At 47.8% G+C, this 17,630-nt stretch overlaps 1 protein-coding gene across 1 annotated transcript in view; it reads left to right on the forward strand.

The window, feature by feature from the left end:
- TIAM2 (T-cell lymphoma invasion and metastasis 2) overlaps positions 1–17,630 on the forward strand; it is a 96,430-nt gene that overhangs the window by 45,894 nt on the left and 32,906 nt on the right. The window contains exons 12-16 of the mRNA XM_006757705.2: positions 4–20; positions 210–288; positions 2,218–2,310; positions 2,946–3,209; positions 16,864–16,967. Coding sequence (XP_006757768.1) covers positions 4–20; positions 210–288; positions 2,218–2,310; positions 2,946–3,209; positions 16,864–16,967 — 557 coding nt within the window. The remainder of the gene's footprint in view (positions 1–3; positions 21–209; positions 289–2,217; positions 2,311–2,945; positions 3,210–16,863; positions 16,968–17,630) is intronic.

Below are 17,630 nucleotides of genomic sequence, written 5' to 3' on the forward strand. Positions count from 1 at the left end.
ATTAATACCTGCAAGAACAGGTGAGCGGGAGTCAGCCGTAGGACCAGAAGTCGGAGCCACATCCATGGCCTCTTAATTTAAAAAATCAGTAATTTGGAGGTGGGGGGTGGTTCCTGTTTAAATTTGGCATCTGGTTCGGAAACAGTCGAGATCCATTTCCAAGATTCCGTGACATCAATCCCTGGCCTTGTTGTTTGCACCTTTCGTAGGTTTATGATGAAATAGAAGTCTTTCCGCTGAATGTGTATGACGTGCAGCTCACGAAGACAGGGAGTGTGTCTGACTTTGGTGAGCACAGCGACGCCCTTACTATTCTGTCCTAGTTTGCCATGGTACCTTAAGACCTAATTTTTTTTTTCCTCAAATTTTCATTTTCAGAAATTATGATAGTAGTTTCTAACTTGCTTTATCTTCTTCATTTTTATTTATATTAGCAGGCTAAAAAGATAGGTATTGATACTAGGGTAAGAGGCCAAAGTAATTGAAAGGACTAAATGGGAAAGTTGATGAGAAATTGGAAATGGTGGCAATAGCACTTTAATGAATTTGTGTGCCAGGTGCTGCTCTAGGCTGATCAGCTCAGGATCATGTGACAGCTCTTTTCATCCCAGGGTCTTGCTCCCAGCTCACTTTCACCTGCCCGGAGTGCAACCCTTCCTGCCCCCTCTTCATGCCTCCCTGGGGGTGTAAATCAGACCTGTCCTTCAAGAACTGATGGAAGGTCTAAGTTTCCTGAAGAAGCCTATTGGATTGCTTTAGCCTCAGTTTAAAAACTCAGGGTCAATACTCCCCAAATCACTTTGAAATGTGTAATTCTTGCCTTTCTGTTTATCTGTATTTAAGCTGGTTTTGAGCTCTCTATAGACTATGCTCATGTATAAAGTTCATTTCTATCTTTCGTTCTGTCTTTTATCATAGGAACTCAATAATTAGTTTATCATCAATAGAAAGACTATTTATTTTGTTAAATGTATTATCCATATACCCATCTTTCTTAAAATGACTCAAGCTGATCAAATTCTACTCACTGTTTATTACATTAAAATTTCCTTTTTATGATTTGGTCTTTGTTTCTTATTTTCCGTAATCTGTTGGACCAAATGTTACGTTGGTGTTTCCTTGAAAGCCCTCGTAACATTTCGTCTCTGCTTGTGTGGGCCTTCACTCTACTCCCCACATCACTCTTTGTGACTCCTTTGCACTTGAATGACTGAAGGACTGAATGAGGAGCAAACGGGAACCTCAGAGACCCCCAGTGTTAGGGGACCGGACATGCCAACAAGTGCTCCCAACCGTGGAGTCAGAGAGCAGGGCAGTCTCCATGGCCAAGGCTTGTTTACAGGTTTCCACATTGAGGGCCAGCACTCTATCCATCCAGTATTTTCCTACCTCCTTAAGATGCCTAGCCTCATATACTAGCATATACAGTTATTTCTTAACAAGTATTTTTTTTCATTGAACTGAATTTGGCTTGTTTCAATTAAGAGTAGTTTTTGTTCTAAACATTAAAAAATTAAAATTGTGGTGAAGTACACATAACGTTTGCCATCTTAATCATTTCTTAGAATGGTTAACAATGACAGTTCAGTGTCCATTCACATTGTTGTGCAACCATCACCACCATCCATCTGCAGGACTGTTTTCATCCTGCAAAACCGGAACTCTGTACCGATTAAAGAGTAACTCCCCTTCTCCCTCCCCCAGCCCCTGGCAGCCCCCATCATACTTTCTGCCTCTACACATTTGACCACTTTGGGTACCTCCGACAGTTATTCATTCCTTTGAGCCTGGCTTATTTTCACAGTATAATGTCCTCCAGGTGTGTCCATGTGATAGCATGTATCAGAGCGTGCTTCCTTTTGGAAGTGTGAGTCATGTTCCATGGCCTGGACACACCGCAGTGTATCCATTCGTCTGTGGATGGACATGCAGGTTGCTTTGGCTTTTTGCCTGGTGTCAGCCACGCTTCTGTGAGCATGCGTGTATGGATGGCCCCTGTTTTCAATGAGCTTGTATTTGTGTTCATTAAACCTTTAGATGTGACATGTCCCTCTTTTTCTGATCCTGCTAGCTATTTGTGCTTTCAGAATAGTTGTGACTTAGACCCTCTCTGCGTGCTGTGCTTGTGAGAATAGACGTTGGAGAAGACGCTGCTGAGCTGGGAAGCGGATCGGGGGGATGAGCTGAGGCTTGTTTCCCTTTCGTGTTTGTCCGCAGGGTTTGCCGTGACCGCCCAGGTGGACGAGCACCAGCATCTCAGCCGGATCTTCATCAGTGACGTCCTCCCCGACGGCCTGGCGTATGGAGAAGGTCCGTGCGGCGCCGTCCAGCCACTCAGACCCGTGCAGTGCAGTCTCGATAGCGCAAGTCCCTTCTTACAGTTGTGCCAGAAAGTGGTTTTCCCTAGAATTTTAAAGAAAGTAAACTCAATAGTTTCATTGCAAATACATAGGCATATGTGTGTGTACATTTTGGCAGTGTTTATTAAAATACCTTTCATTTTGAAAAAGCCATAGAATCAGCTGTTAAACCGTGTATACATTTTTGGGGGACAGACACCCTGTACATACACAGAGAGCACAGACATGCGTATCACACGGACGGACAGAGGAAAATGTGAGGGCCAGACAGGCAGACAGACACAGATAAAACAAGTGTGATTTCCCTGGGCACTTCACAGCAGAGAAATAAGGAGGACGGTTCATTTGAATGGCTCTCAGATCGTTTCCCTTTCAAACTACTCCGTCCGATCCCAGCCGCGAGAGAGCGGGGATTTGTTACCAGTGGCGTCCAAGTACATTTTGGCACTTCCTTAGAAGGTAGCAACTGAACAACCGCCCCTGGGAGCACACAGTCAGTGTTTGCAGCTTTCTTTCATCTTGAAATCTTTCCTCTGAGTAATCTTGCGCTCTCTCTCCTCTTCCTCTGTTTCCCCGTCCTCCCAGGGCTGAGGAAGGGCAACGAGATCATGACCTTGAATGGGGAAGCTGTGTCCGACCTTGACCTGAAGCAGATGGAGGCCCTGTTCTCTGAGAAGAGCGTGGGGCTCACGCTGATCGCTCGGCCGCCAGGCACCAAGGGAACCCTGTGCCCTTCCTGGTCGGACAGTGACCTCTTCTCCGGGGACCAGAAGGGCCTGCTCCCCCCTCCGAACCAGTCCCAGCTTCTGGAAGAGTTCCTGGACAACTTTAAAAAGGACACGGCGAGTGGTGAGCATGGCCTCTCCTCCGTCTTAACCGCCGGTATCCACAGCTAAACTTTGTAGGCTGTTCTTTTGCTGCAAACTTAGATGATTTAAGCTGTTCAAAAAGTGTTTTCTCATGGTATTAGGAAAAGAACACAAATGCCAACCAAGGAGATTTGGTCAAAATTCCATGCATGTTAGTAATCATAACACTTGTCATGAAAATAGAATATAATTTTGCACAAAGTAGCATTCTTTAAAATTGCAGCATCGTTGACCAGTCACGGGTGACACTTAGCATTGTAATTGCTTTGTGATTGAGGCAGACAAAAGCCAACAGAAATACCAAGGTTGATTTTTCTATTCAGCTGAATCAAAGGCAAAACCATTTCGCGGTGATCTGTTGGGTCCTTAGAAGAGTCGATGCAGTTCAGTTCTTCGCCTCTTTTGTTAAGTACTACTTTCTCAGTAAACTGCCCGCCTGTAATGGAGGCCATGAACGAAAAAGTTTGTTTAGGCCTAAAAGTGACACACTGTTTGCCAGTTTATTTTTCTAAAGGTAAAATTTCCATACGAGGCAGTCGTGGGAAGGTTTGAACTTGTGAGCTTGTCCTCATGCAGGTCTCACACAGCGCAGTCAGCGAATGAGGGGCTGCAGCTGACCCTGCAGACCGCGGCCCCCGCTGCGCTCCCCGAGGGACCGAGCGTCTTCATCCAGGAGGCACAGGATGTAGTTTTTATACTTGATAACAACGATAGAGGATTTCCCATTGAAATCGCTGCATGGTTACCAAAAATGAATGAAAACCACAAACGAGACGTTGTTAGGCTAGCATTAATTATAAAGCAAGTTCATTAGGCCAGTTTTGGATTAAAAAAGTCAGATTGTGAGATTTGGGATTCAATGGGGTATACAGTGCTTTCTGCTCCTCTCGAGGCTTCACTCCAATTTCAATGCCAACTATGGGCGTATAAAAGCGAGTGTCATAAGACAGAAATTATGCCGGAACTCATTCATTGCTTGGCTCCGTGAGGGCCGTCCTTCAGCTGCGTGATAGGCCCCGTGTCCCCCGTAGCACACGCATGTCCCCTCTCTGGACTCATTATTCTCGAGGGATGCATTCCCTGCCTGTTATTTCTCTACGTGTTTTATCACCATAAAGATTCACTGCCATCATTGCACTTTGGTGCTTGCAGGAATGAGTTTCTATAGAGAGCAGCAAAATCAGTAAATTTACCCTTTTTTAAATAGTAAGGACCAAGTAAGTCCATTAAGCTTGTCGTTTTCCCCCCAAGGAAGCAGAATAAAGCTGGTAGGTAGGATGGCATGACTCATCCTCGGGGAGCCATCTGATGTTCTCAACCTTGATGACTTGCCTGAGGAGCGCGTGTCTGTGGTTGCACATGGCTTAGCTGCTCCGAGCGTGGCGGTGCTGGCCCACGCTGCTCTTCCCGCAGGTCCCCATGCAGCTGCGGTGCCGCATCCTCGCGCCCCCCCTCCCCCCCTCCCCCCGGGCAGGGCTTCCCCGCAGCCCGCAGCCCGGGCAGAGCCGAGCCGCTGACCGCTCCGGTTCCCGGCCACACTGGTGCTCCGTGGGGTGACTCATCCTCCCCAGAACGCACGCCACCCCTCCTGCCCGGCGGAGACTGTCTGGCCCTACCGGTCCGTGGCAATGGGCTGGGGCGGAAACCAGGCAGCCACGGCGACTGCTTCCCCAAACCCTCCGCACACACGGATGGCTGGCTTGCTTTTTGAAGCAGTTGCATAGCTCGTGAAGGAAGTGAAATACCAGCGAGTGAACATCTCAGAGGGAAGTCTGTCCATTTTGAAGGTTAGGGGAAAGGGAAGTCGGGGAGTGGGAAGATGGGAAAATGGAAGATAAACAGAGAAATAAGGGCAAGTCTCTCATTGTGCCTAATACCGCGATTACATGAGAGGCCTGTTGACACCAAGACAGGGGTGTGGTGACGAGCAGGCAGTCCGACCTGGGTTCCGGTCCTGGCTTGACCTTTCCAGGTTGTGAGAGTTTGGGGGCAGCCCTCAAGCAGAGAGGCCTGAGCGTGGGTGAGTGCACCCCAGCAGCCTGTCCCCTCCTGGGACAGTTCTTCAGGTGGCCCCTGGAATTGAGCCCCATTTGATGTTAAGCAGCGCGAGCTCGCACTGGTCTGAACCGGAGCATTTTCTGTCACGCCTGTGCCAAGGCGGTGAGGATTAAATGAGATGACATGTGTCTAGTTTCCGGGAAAGCACAGCTGTTGTGCTTAGGTGTTGCTCTTCTCTGAATCGGGTTATTGGCCCCAGACTTCCAATGCTGCCCGCCTGCGTGTGCTCGGGAGGCAGCCACTTGACTTGTTAGCTCACATCTTGTTCATCAGGACACACTGTCCCATCGGCATGTTGAGGGCACGGAGGAGCGAAGACCTTCCAGCAGTCACCAGCCTTGCGGTGATGCTCCCATGATGCTCTGTGAAGAGTGGCTTTGCTATGATACTCCCATGATGCTCTGTGAAGAGTGGTTTTTCAGTGATACTCCCATGATGCTCTGAAGAGTGGCTTTGCAGTGATACTCCCATGATTCTCTGTGAAGAGCAGAACAGACAAGAAATACATAGGGAATTGATGAGAGCTCAATATTAGGTTCCTTTGTTTCCTTGGACATGAATGGCCCTTTGATTCTCGTGGTCCAGGGTTTGAATTTCTGTCTTCGTGATCCACCGTAGAAAGAGAGGAAATGTCCATGGGCTGTCTTTGACTTGAGCGGAAATATCATCTGTAAAGACTTTTTATAGAGAGAATTAATTTTACCACTGGAATTCCCCCAAGAGCCCGGTGTTATTTTTAAGCCAACAAAGCCACCATTGAAGGGATTGGCCGCGCCAGCCCTGTTTATACTGGGTTCCTATTAATGATGTTTTTGTGATTTAAGTAGGAAAATCCCTTCTCTAATATATGCCATCGTTTGAAAAATTCCAACAGCTTTTAAGACTTTCATCGGGCATGCAGTTCCTGAACACAGTCTTTATGTAAGCACTGAACTTGCTGTGGCATTAATGTATTTTCCATCTATCAACAGCTATTAATCCTGCATTGTTAAGGGCGGGGATTTATTTAACAGGAGACAAACTAGAAAAGGCCTCTATGTTCCTTCTGCCATTTAGACACCATCAACTCAGCAGATGCTTACCAGATGAGGAGGTAATTGCATCCTGGGGTTCTTTTTTTAATCCCTCGCCCCACTTTGAATCACTCCCTTTCCAAATTGAGGTATGAGTAGTGTGGAGTCTCCAGCTACCAGAAGCCACTTAGATGCAAATTTGCTCTTTGGAATGAATTGCTGCTGCGAATGTATGTGTCCATTATACACCTTTGCACCAGGGGAAGAATTATAGAGCCGGCTCTGATGTGGCCAACCCCCTTATTTCCTGTTTATGAGAGCGAGGGCATTTTGCCGCCCATCGCCGGGTGTAGGATGACTAAACGCTGAGCTCAGAGAATGCGCTGCTTGAGCATAAAAACTGCTCTGACTGGGTCTGTCTGGCTGACACCCCAGAGGCCCAGATGTAAAAACATAATTAGAGTTCCTAAAGATGGCTGGTGTATTTAGAAATCTTTTTAAAGATCCGATTGGGAAATACTAGTTTTACCAGAACACAGAGAACTTGGGCTTCAGAATTCTGAGTGTCTTATAGTTTTCACTCTCATCCATGGACATGAGCATGTCTTCTGTTTGCAGTGGAGGGAATGACAGTCCTTGGACCCCATTCCCTTAATAAAATTTAGCATTGTTGGGGCATTTGGTTTCCTTTTTCTCATTCTCATTCATTTATTTATTCACTTGATTAATTTAACAAAGCACACAATTGCATGTTGTTAAGTGTTGCAGGCACATGAAGGTGAAGTAGACATCATTTTCTCGATGTTTATAGTGAGTGGGAACAGTGACACGCTTGTAAATAATAATTCATGATTTGCAAACAATACTTTCCAATACGAAGAAGAAAAGATCCAGCCTGGAGGTAGCACTCCACTGATTTTCCTGTTGATTTAGAGCAACAGGGGCCAGCAGGGAGAGAAGTTTCTGGAAGAGACAACTCAGAGCCAGAGCATTTGACCTGAGCTGCAGGTGCACAGGGGATAGATCACGCAGAGTAGAGACGGGCAGGTTGCCGCTGTGGAAGGGGCACCAGTGGTTGCCAGTGAGGATGAGGCAGTGACGGAGGTGGGGATGGGCCATGTGGACATGGAAGCAAAGCTTTCCAGGCAGAGGGCACTGTGACAAGTGCCCTGAGACAGAGACGTAAGTGGCAAGTTTAAGGCTCAGCAAATGGCCCAGGTGCCTGGAGAGGAGACCTGAGAGGACCGGTGAGGCGCGAGTAGGGAGGGCTTTAGAGGTGAAAAGTCTGATGTTTCCTCTGAGGACAGGAGGACCCTCCCGTGCACTGAGCAGAGCAGTGGCAAGAGCTGACCAGTGTTTTGAACGTGTCACGGTTGAGAAGAGACTGCAGGAGGCCAGGGGTGGGACAGGCGTTTGCAGCAAGGATCCGGGCGAGAGGCGATGCTGGCTTTGCTCTCGGTGGAGGCAGCGCTTCAGGACTTGCTCAGAGGTCAGTGTGGGCGTGAGGAGACAGGAGGCAAGGACGGCTCCCTGGTTTGGCTGAGCAACTGGAGGATGGAGTTGCCTTCTACAAGGGGAGGCTGTCCGGGGGCAGCTCTGCGGGGGACCTGGAGTTCGTTCTGGAACACTGTGTTAAGCTCCTAGCTGTATAATGAATATTCCACCTGCTTCCAAAATGGTTTTTAAAAGGCTTATGCAAAAATCCATCAAAATTAACAACGTAAAGGTAAAGAGAGGGGATCTGAATGACAAATCGCCTATTCTAAAGATTTCCACTAAGTGTAAGGCCAAAACGTGTTTGTTTATAGAAGAAATCAATCATGTTTAAAACACTAGTACAGCAAATCAATTGCTCTCATCTCAGACCTTTCAGTTATGATTTGTGGCATCTTATACATTTATTTCTGATCCTACAGGGCTCAGCTCTGATTAGCCATTTATAAAGTGTCCATTCCCACATAAAGCCTTTGATCTGTTATCCCTTCTTTTGTTTTTGGGCCATTAACGTCTTTCACATGTTTATGGGAGAAGATGACAAAGTTCAAATGACCCAATTTTGTTACTTGTCAGTAGCTCTGGGCAAACGTGCTAGTATTTGGAAAGAGACATTGGAAATTGTTAGTGGAATTATTTTGTGTCTTCCTCAAGGAGCCCTGATGGCTACCCCTGGAGGGCGGGTGACACTGGACTACATGGCACAGTTTACAGAATGCCCTTCCTTCTAAACTCTCCCAGTGGGCTCCCCCCGGAACCTGGAATTCCCAGGGAAGCACTGGGAAGTGTCTAAACAGAAAGACATTCTATTCTCAACTTCTCTACACTCGCCTTTCCAATTCTGGTTATTGTGGATCTAATTCCAACTCATGTTTCAGTTGACAAATTGGCACATCACGCTTCTGAGAAGTTTGGGCATCTTTGCATGGGGTAGTATTGGCAAAATTATGTTTATTTTATAAAAAAGACTGAGGAAGAAAAGGGGGCTGGCGATGTTGATAAGAGGCCTAGGTTTCATAAGCTTAATACCTATGACCTGTAAATGCCTGGGGTCAGGTGCGCCCCAGCCAGCGCCGTGTGAATGGTCACCGTGTGGATGGTCTCTGATCTTCAACAGGTCAACATGTGTTCACTGCGGAGGAGGAGGAGACGATTCAGAGGTGTCAGGTGTGTTTAAAAGATGAGGCGCAAGTAGAAATTTTATAATTTGCTTAGATCTCTGGGAATAGAAGTCTCCACAGAACCTATGAACTCAATTTCTCTGTTAGGACTGCATTCCAGAAGTAGGGCTGCCTGCATGTCACCTTGGGGTGATCTTGAGTTCTTCCTCTTTTGAACTCAAAACCTTTTGTTTGTGTACCGGATACAGAAGTTAAGACTCAGTGCCTGGGAGTATCACTCTGTGTGTTTGTCATAATTGACCTATTAGGTTGAAAATCCCTTGAAAAGCAGGGACGTGAGGAATACAAAGGTGCATAAGACACAGCAGCTGACACAGCTCTTGGCGAATTGCAGGCAAGTCACTCAAATACCAACTGAATGGAGGGAAGGTTGTTAGGCGTCTCTTAACTGGATGTTAAGGTGCTGTTCCTGAGAGGGGACTGGTGGGGAGGGGGGTTAAAAGAACCCTTGGAGCTTCCCAGATCCCTTCTTTGTAACTCTGGCCGCAAGGGAATTGTGCTGGGACTTGCACGCCTGTGGGGACGCTGGGTGGCCCCTGACACTGCTGGGCTGAAACCATAAACCCAGCCCCAGCATCTGGCTGTGTCCTGGGAGAACACGGGGCCCAGTTCACATCCCTCATCTGTGCTGCTCTGCAGCTTTCATGGCTGATCAGTGCCTATGGCACGGGGTATTGTGGCCGGCAAACCCAAACGACAGCTGAAAAAGAGCAGTAATTTCTGCAGGACCAGCGTAGGGCAGCGCTGATGTGAGATGGGTGTTGAGTTCTGTTTGCTGCGTTGTGACGTAATGAATGTCTGTGGATCTGGAGGAAGGCGACCTGGATTCCGGGCCTCTTGCTTGACCTTGAACAAGTTCCTCGAACTTCTATTTCCTTAACTCTTAAAACGAAGGACTGGGCAAGACAGTTAAGCATTTTTCCTTTCTCTCAAGTTTAGTTATTTAATATGATTAAAGCAACACTTTAATGGCTGTAGGGATGTGTATTTCTTACAATAGTCTGTGAAGGGAAAACAGCAGTGGAGGGAGCTTTCCATTTTGTGACAAATCTCCTGGCCCCTTTAAATAGAACCAGGTCTTGACTGCCCTGCAGAGAGTTAGTTAAGGCTTCGTAATAATAGCAGGCTGTGTCAAACCTAAAGATCACAGCGAGCCTTAAAACCACGAATTACCCCTACACCACCCTGGTGGGCCGGAGGTGTTATTATCATTTGACTTTCACAGCTGGGTACACCAAGGCATGTGGACAAGGTCATGGTGACTTTCACAGCTGGGTAAACCAAGGCACGTGGACAAGGTCGTGGTGATTGTAAAGAGGGCGAGAACTGTTGTCTTCTTGTTTTTCCCTTCGCGTAGGGGAACATGTCTGGATTTTAACCACTTTGTTTTTTTTCTTTTAAAAAGTTCAGTATTAACACACTGAGAGTAAAATCCAATGATGATATTCTCTGCAGTGAAACAGATTCAGGCGTAACTAGATCGATGAAGGCCCAGTCTTATTGGGTTCCCATCGAGGGCTGGGGCGCGAGCAGAAACCGTGGCCTCATGATCATGTGGGGTTTTCTCCGTTCAGGGAAAGGTCGGAGTTTAGTAGTAGTTTTACTATCTTTGTTCGAGCACCTTTTTAATATCATTCACACAGACTTTCATTAATCTTGAGGTAACGTGACCATATATTGTGTGTCACTTGGTCCTTTGGAATCCACTGGTGGTGGAGTTTCACTGTAACTCTCATTTCTCTCCTGTAAAATCTACATTAACATTCTTATCTTTAAAAAACACCTGAGGATAACTCACATGCCATTACATTCATTAAAGTGTACAATTCAATGGGTTTTAGTCTATTCACAAAGGTGCGAAACTATCACCGCTCTCTAATTGCAGAACATTTCATCACCTCAAAAAGAAACTCGGTACTCATCAGCGGTCACCCCGAATCCCCGCAGCCCCCGGGCTCTGACAGCCGCTACTCTCCTGTCTGTTCCTGTGGATGCACCTAATCTGGATATTTCATATGTGGATAGGGAACCACACCATATGGTCTTTTGTGTCTGGCTTCTTTTTTTCTTTTAAGTATATATATTATATATCTAATATATATATTATTGATTTCAGAGAGGAAGGGAGAGTGGAGGGAGAAAGAAACATCCATGATTAGATAATCATTGATCGGCTGCCTACTGGGGATCCAGTTTGCAACCCAGGCATGTAACCTGACCCGGAATCGAACCAGTGACCATCTGGTTCATGGGTTGACACTCAGCCACTGAGCTACACTGGCCGGGATGGCTTCTTTCCTTTAGCGTAATGTTTTCTGGGCTCATCAGTGTGGTAGCATGAGCCAGTACCTCATTCCTCCTCATGGCTGAATTTGACCTTTTAAAATCCCACAGGACAATGGCACTTCCTGAAAGGGGGTGTCACTCAAGTTTTCTTTCTTCTACAGCATAGAAATCTTGTGTACTTTCTTTAGGTTTTTTCTAGGCTCGAATAGAACTCCAACTCCAAGAAGTTTGTAAGGGTTTGGAACTTAAACTTGACTTGATTAGCGTTCTCTACCTGTCTGAAATACAGTGGTGTCTGTCACGTGCCCCTGGTTGTAATTAAGTGTGGCGTCTGGTGGGTCCTCCCAGCTGTGGCGGTAATCAGCTCTGGCAGAATCGAAACTTTGGCTGTAGATCCCTTTTACCATTGACCTTGTGGGTTTCATCAGAGACCCCGATGACGCCCTCTTTCTGTGGCTAAGCGCGTTCCTCTGTCACAGGCAAAGCCCGGCCAGACGGCCAGACAAGGAGAATGGGGGCTCAGCCATCTCCCTGCACCCCGCTTCTGAGAAGGCCTCTTCCTCCCCAAGGTGGCAGTTAACACGGAGGTGGCTGGCCTGCAGCATGTTCCGACCCTGAAATTGCCTGCCATATTCCTGTGCCTCTGCGTATCCTTGCAGACTCTGAGGGTGTTTCGCGCAAGATAATTGAATCAAATCGTGGCAGCCTGCTATTAGGAAACATTTACTATGGTATTTACTTCTCTCTATTCATCATCAGAGATATTGCCTTGTCAAGAACATCACCGATTGGCTGTGACCACAGGTTCAGTGGACCTGGGAGATTTATGAAATTTACATTTTCCTGGCATGGTATTTATGCTGTGATGGAATTTAGTTCTCTGCAAGCTTTGACAATGACATTCAAGCTGCCCCTTGACTTTCTTTGACACAAGAGTAATGTAACAGTAAAGCAATTGTGGATCCGTTATCTTCAGAAATGTAGGTTAACGTTTATGTCAGTAGCACCTAATAATTAGGGTGGTCTCTTTGTGAATGGTATGGTTTTGGAATTGACTGGCTTTCGCATGTAGTCAACCCAAAGTTATTTTTTCCCCTCTTGCCGAACAGTCCATCTGTTTCTATTATTTTCTTTAATCGGTTGTATTTTCATTTTGTCTCGCTGCCTGGTGAGGAGTACTATTTGCCTGGATGACAGAGCACAGCAAGTGTGATTAATGAAAGACCTCGCAAACCACTGCGGGTTTTTTTTAAGTAAAAGCATGAGAAAAATTCAGGGCAATCTGAGTTAATTAAAACTAATAATTGTTATACAAAGTTTGCAAATTTTAATTTAAAAGTCGGGCCATTTTAAGCTCTTCTGTGCAAATGAACTCATTGCTCAATGTGCTCTTGGGGCCATGATAAACTGCCTTGTGAGGATTTTATAATAGTGGGTGAAGCTTGGAGAATGGAAAAAATCATCATTTTGTACCTACAAAATGCTGAATCCTTACACTGGCGACTTCGATTTACCCAAATCACAATTGTTGAAATTATTCTTCATTCATTTTTCTTTTTGTGTTGCTATTATTGCTTTCAGTGAAGGTGTGCATGGAGGTGGATTATATTAAGATGAATTGTACTTCAGGACAATAAAGTATTTATTATCAAAGAGGGGGCTTTGGATCCCACTGGGAATTACTATGCTGCGTGCATGCTCTGAAGCACGAAAAGCATCGCTTAAACATCATCTCCATCCTCACTGCCGTCTTTTTACTTCAAAGGAATCCTCAGTCCCAGGCTGACGCAGTTTCCCTGACGCTCTCACTACCATCACTGATTCCCCACAAAGAGTCTTATTGGACTGCAGAGGCGAAAACAGATGTTCTTTCGGCTTCTTTTTTGGGTCTTCTTGAGATTTCAGCTCAGTTCCTCCTATCGTTGCTGTCTGTGCGTCCCCAGGAGCCATTCTGGGACGATAGTAGGGGTTCCCCACCTTCTTTTCAGGGGACCAGCTGCCTGTGCTCCGCAGGTCGGCTCCCTCCTTGTGACCAAGCTGCCTGGTGTCCTCCCAGCAGCCACCTGGGTGGTGTCTGGGGCCTGGGAAGAGCTTGCTTCTCCCTGGCTACCTGGTGTGTAGGCGGAGGCAGCCAAAGAGACTGGGATCGAAGGGTCGCATCAGCAGGAGGAGGCAAACACTGGCGCTGCCTGCGGGGCGGAGTGAGAGCCCAGGAGCGAGCAGCCGGCAGGAGGCCAGCAGGCACCACCCCGTGCCGAGCCCTCTCCCAGGCCCTCCATCCAGTGCCCCCTGTCCCAAAGACTTCCCCCTCGTGCACATCCCGGTGGCCCCTCCAGCTGGTGCTCCCGTGCCCATGCCAGGGGGTGTGGTGGGAGAGGTGAGTGGCAGAGCCCCCACTCCCGTGTGTTCACGGGCAAGGCTGGCTTTGGAAGAGATGGAGATGTAAACTTTGAATTCACATTATGTGCGGTGTGGGCGAGGCAGCCTTAGCTGCAGCATTTCCCGGTGTTTCTATTTTTAAGTTGAAACCCAGGATGTTACTTGAACACAGGTTTTGCCCTTTAATTGTAAAGGAATTGGGGTTGCAGGCTGCCTGGCCGCGAGGGACACGCGTGGGCGCTGTAGTGGCAAAGAGCAGGGAGGCGCTGCATTGTGAGGCGTCTCATACCTGAAGCCTCCTGTTTCCCAGGGCGCCGCAGGGTGAGTAGGAGTGCGGGAGACAGCCACCTTCCCGGGCAGCCGCCTGGCTTGTCGTCACTCTCCAAAATGTGGTTTTTGGCACCTGGTTTCACCTGGCCTTGGGGAGGGGGGCAGAGGGGGGTGCTCGGTACCTTCTGAGGAGGGAATAAGTTATTGAACGAGTTGGTCCACATGGAGGCGCCGAGCTGCTGAGCAGAAGCTCTTGCTGGACCCCGAATTGTTCACTTCCCCAGCAATAAGATAAGACAAAAGGGCGTATTTTCTGGATAGAAACAGATGCCTTGACTTGATTTTACAGTTTTTTCATTATTTACAATCAGGCTGGCTGCAGACTCCTGAGCCAGCCTGGGCGTCTGTCGTGGAGCATGACCTTGGGGCGGGTGGGAAGCCCGTGCTTACTGTGACCTGCGGATCAAGCGCCCTAACCCGTGTCCTGGGGGACCCGCGCACCAGAGGCTCCCCCAGGGGAAGCCGGTGTTTGGCTGGGAGGGAGGCTATCTCCCCGCCGGCCCAGCTGGCGCCTGGGATGAGGGTGGAGCGGAGTGGGGGCTGCACACAGGACAGGAGGTGGTGCCTGTCTAAAGCAGCTTGCCACATGAGCATCCACGGTCACCGGCCCCCCGCTTCTTAAAGACACTGCTGTTCTCCCAGCACTTACTCCGTTCTCGTTTCTCCCCCGGAGAGTGCTGAGGACACATCCTCCTCGCGGGGTAGAGGTCCTGGTGAACTTGGAGGCTCCGGGAACTGGGATCCACAGCCCTGGGCACCTCAAGCTCAGCTTCTCCTGAGCTCGGCCTCGGGCATTGCTGGCGGGCTGGGAAAGGAGTCAGTCACCACGGAGACGGGGTATGCCCAGATGCCCTCAGTCTCCGTGGCAGTGGGTGGTGGAACCCCTAGCGCTGCCGCCTCCTCTTGGGTCCCAGAGCCTCCGGCCTCGCGGGGAGGTGGTTCCCGTGATGCATCCTCAGGGAGGGCCCACAGGGAGCCCCGGTGTTTCCCAGTGAAGCCCTTCTTCCTGGGTGGGCCGGGTTTTGACAGGAAGGGCATCAGATGTCTGTTACCTGTTAAACATCCTGCCTTTGTCAGAGGTAAAAAGGGGATTTTCAGCACTTAGGTTCCAAAGACTCAGAATTCACAGGGCACCTGTTTTCTACATCACCATGTTATTTCCCAGCATCATCTAGTTTGTGCAGGCTCCCAGCTCCCTCTGCCCGAGGCATTGGTGAGTGCTGGGGTCCAACCCCAGCAGGTCCAGGAGTCCCCAAAGGTGTGGACGGAGTCGGCGAAGAAGGAAAGACTCGGAGACAGTGTTCATTTGATCAGCAGCCTTGCCAGGATCTCTAGCCACAATCTCCAGCCAAGTTCTGTGTAAGTTCTGTCTCCTGTTGTCTTGTTACATCTGTATTTATACCAGTTGATTCCAATCCTATCAATCTCTAGCCCAAAGGTTAGGGCGTTTCTTGTCTCCATTCCAGGGAGTAAAGATTATGTAGCTTAAGCAGGATTGTTCATAGTTAAAGTGATTAATTACCTGCCTGGCACTTAGTTAAGAGGTTTTATTCCCGCCCTAACTTCAGAGGAAAATCCCTACCTGGGGAAACAACCTTTCTCAGAGAGGTGACCTTGGTTAAAACATAGTGCCAAGAAGGTGAGCAAACATATTAAGAACAGTATGCCATATATGCCAGGTCCCTTGAAACAGCAAGGATGGACCGGCTCCCAGCAGGTGAGACCTTCAGGTCTCCGTAGTCTTTGGCCACCTCCTAGTACACACCTGACATGTGGCAGGTGCTGTAGAAATCCCCACACGTCAGTGCACCCGTGTGCGGCCTGCTTCCTGCCCTTGGTATTGGAAATGCTGGAGCTTTTCGCCCACAAGGCGCAGGCAGCAGCAGGGCAGATTCGATTCCTCCACTAGGTCGTGTGCTCTGTGTGTGTGGACCATCTCTCCATCCGTGAGTTCCATCAACCTCCTCGGGCTCCCACAGCTGCTAAAGTTCTCCCACGGGCCATTGTCCCTGCCCTCACCAGGCTGAAGAGTTGGCCAATGTCTGTCCCTGGCTTTTCAGCCTCCATTAACTCAGACAGGCATGATCACTTCCTGTTGTGGCTGACTGGGATCCAAAACCACCTGGCTTCACCTACTTGAGGGGACAGTCTCCCACATACCAGAGTTAGAATGGAAATCTGTGTTATATTCTGATAGAGGCATGCCTTTCCGTCTGTCTTGAATGTGTCATTTTGAGAACCACTGGGGAGAACTGTTGAGGTGGCATGTATGTAACGGTAGAGTTGTAGGTTGGAAAACCACATGCTCTCTACTTAACCTTTTATACTATGTCTTAATCCTTCCCCTGGAAGTTAACAAAGTTTCCTCTCCCTCTTGGGACTTTCAATTTAGGATGAAATTGTGTTGATGCCAGAAAAAGAAGAATTATACTTGCAAATGAGCACGTTGTGGGTTGTAATAAGAATCTATGATATTGCATCCTTGGTGTTCCAAGACATCCCTGGTGATTTGCCCTCAGCCAAAAATAGGCAAGTGCCAACAGTGGTCACTGCTTTTGATTTTTGGTCCAAATAAATTACGCAGGATCAGAGTTTAGTGAAGTACAGTTTGCACACAAATGAGGAGAGTGACGTGGTGTTTAAGCCATAGTTTGGATTGGTCATTGATCTCCTTTGACCAAAACAGACAAATGTTGCTTCTTCAGTTAGTGCTGTTTCAGACCAGCTATGTGTGAATTGTAACTTCAGTGTCATAAGGAGCGCTGTGGTCTGCCTTCTAGGTTGTTAGTTATTTTTTTTTCTTTCCTTCTTTCGCTATCTGAGCCTTTAGGCCAGTCATGGCTATTCTGTGCAGGTGGCCAAACTCACAGATGTGTTTGTCACTTTCCGACAGATTTCAGCAATGTCCCCGACATCACCACTGGCCTGAAGAGGAGTCAGACGGATGGCACCCTGGACCAGGCTTCCCACAGGGAGAAGATGGAACAGACGTTCAGGGTAAGACGCTGTCCCAAATCTCACACAAGGACCCCGAGGTGGGAAAAAGAAGATGGAATTACCCCACCCTTAGGTCCAGCAGTTGTTACAAACATTGTCCTTAAAGAAAATATTCCCATATATATTTGAAATGAAGTACTGACAGGAAGCATTGCCTGCAGCCAGACCTACCTTCGAGCTTCTGGGAGGGTCCCACAGAACCCCAACATGGCCATCGCCACATGAGGGCAGTTTTGACAGGAAACATAAGCTTGGGTGTTCTGAAAGACATGTTAAATTACTATTCTATTCTTTCCTACTTTTTTTTTCGGAGGGTGGCAAAGATCAATTATATTTTGAATATTGTCATTTTGTTGTGGTAAAATATATGACGTAAAATGAACCGCGTCCAGCATGGTCAGCGGTGAACCTGAGGGTTGGTGGTAAAGGATTAAAGAAAACAGACAAGAGAATATAGCTGGGGCCAGGTTGGACACTGTTCTCAGATGGAAAGACAGGGACACAGCCTGCAAGCTGAGTCTTTATTTTATAGTCAGATCCCACGAGGCAAAGCAAGGGCGTGGTCAAGATGTTTACAGTGTTCTCGAGAGTTTCGAATCTACTTAATTACATGGACCTGAGAACTCTGTCAAGCTTTGTTTTGACAGCACTTGCTGCACCTCT

The sequence above is a fragment of the Myotis davidii genome, unplaced genomic scaffold (assembly GCF_000327345.1).
Source record: "Myotis davidii unplaced genomic scaffold, ASM32734v1 scaffold1494, whole genome shotgun sequence".
In the NCBI taxonomy this organism is placed as follows: domain Eukaryota; kingdom Metazoa; phylum Chordata; class Mammalia; order Chiroptera; family Vespertilionidae; genus Myotis; species Myotis davidii.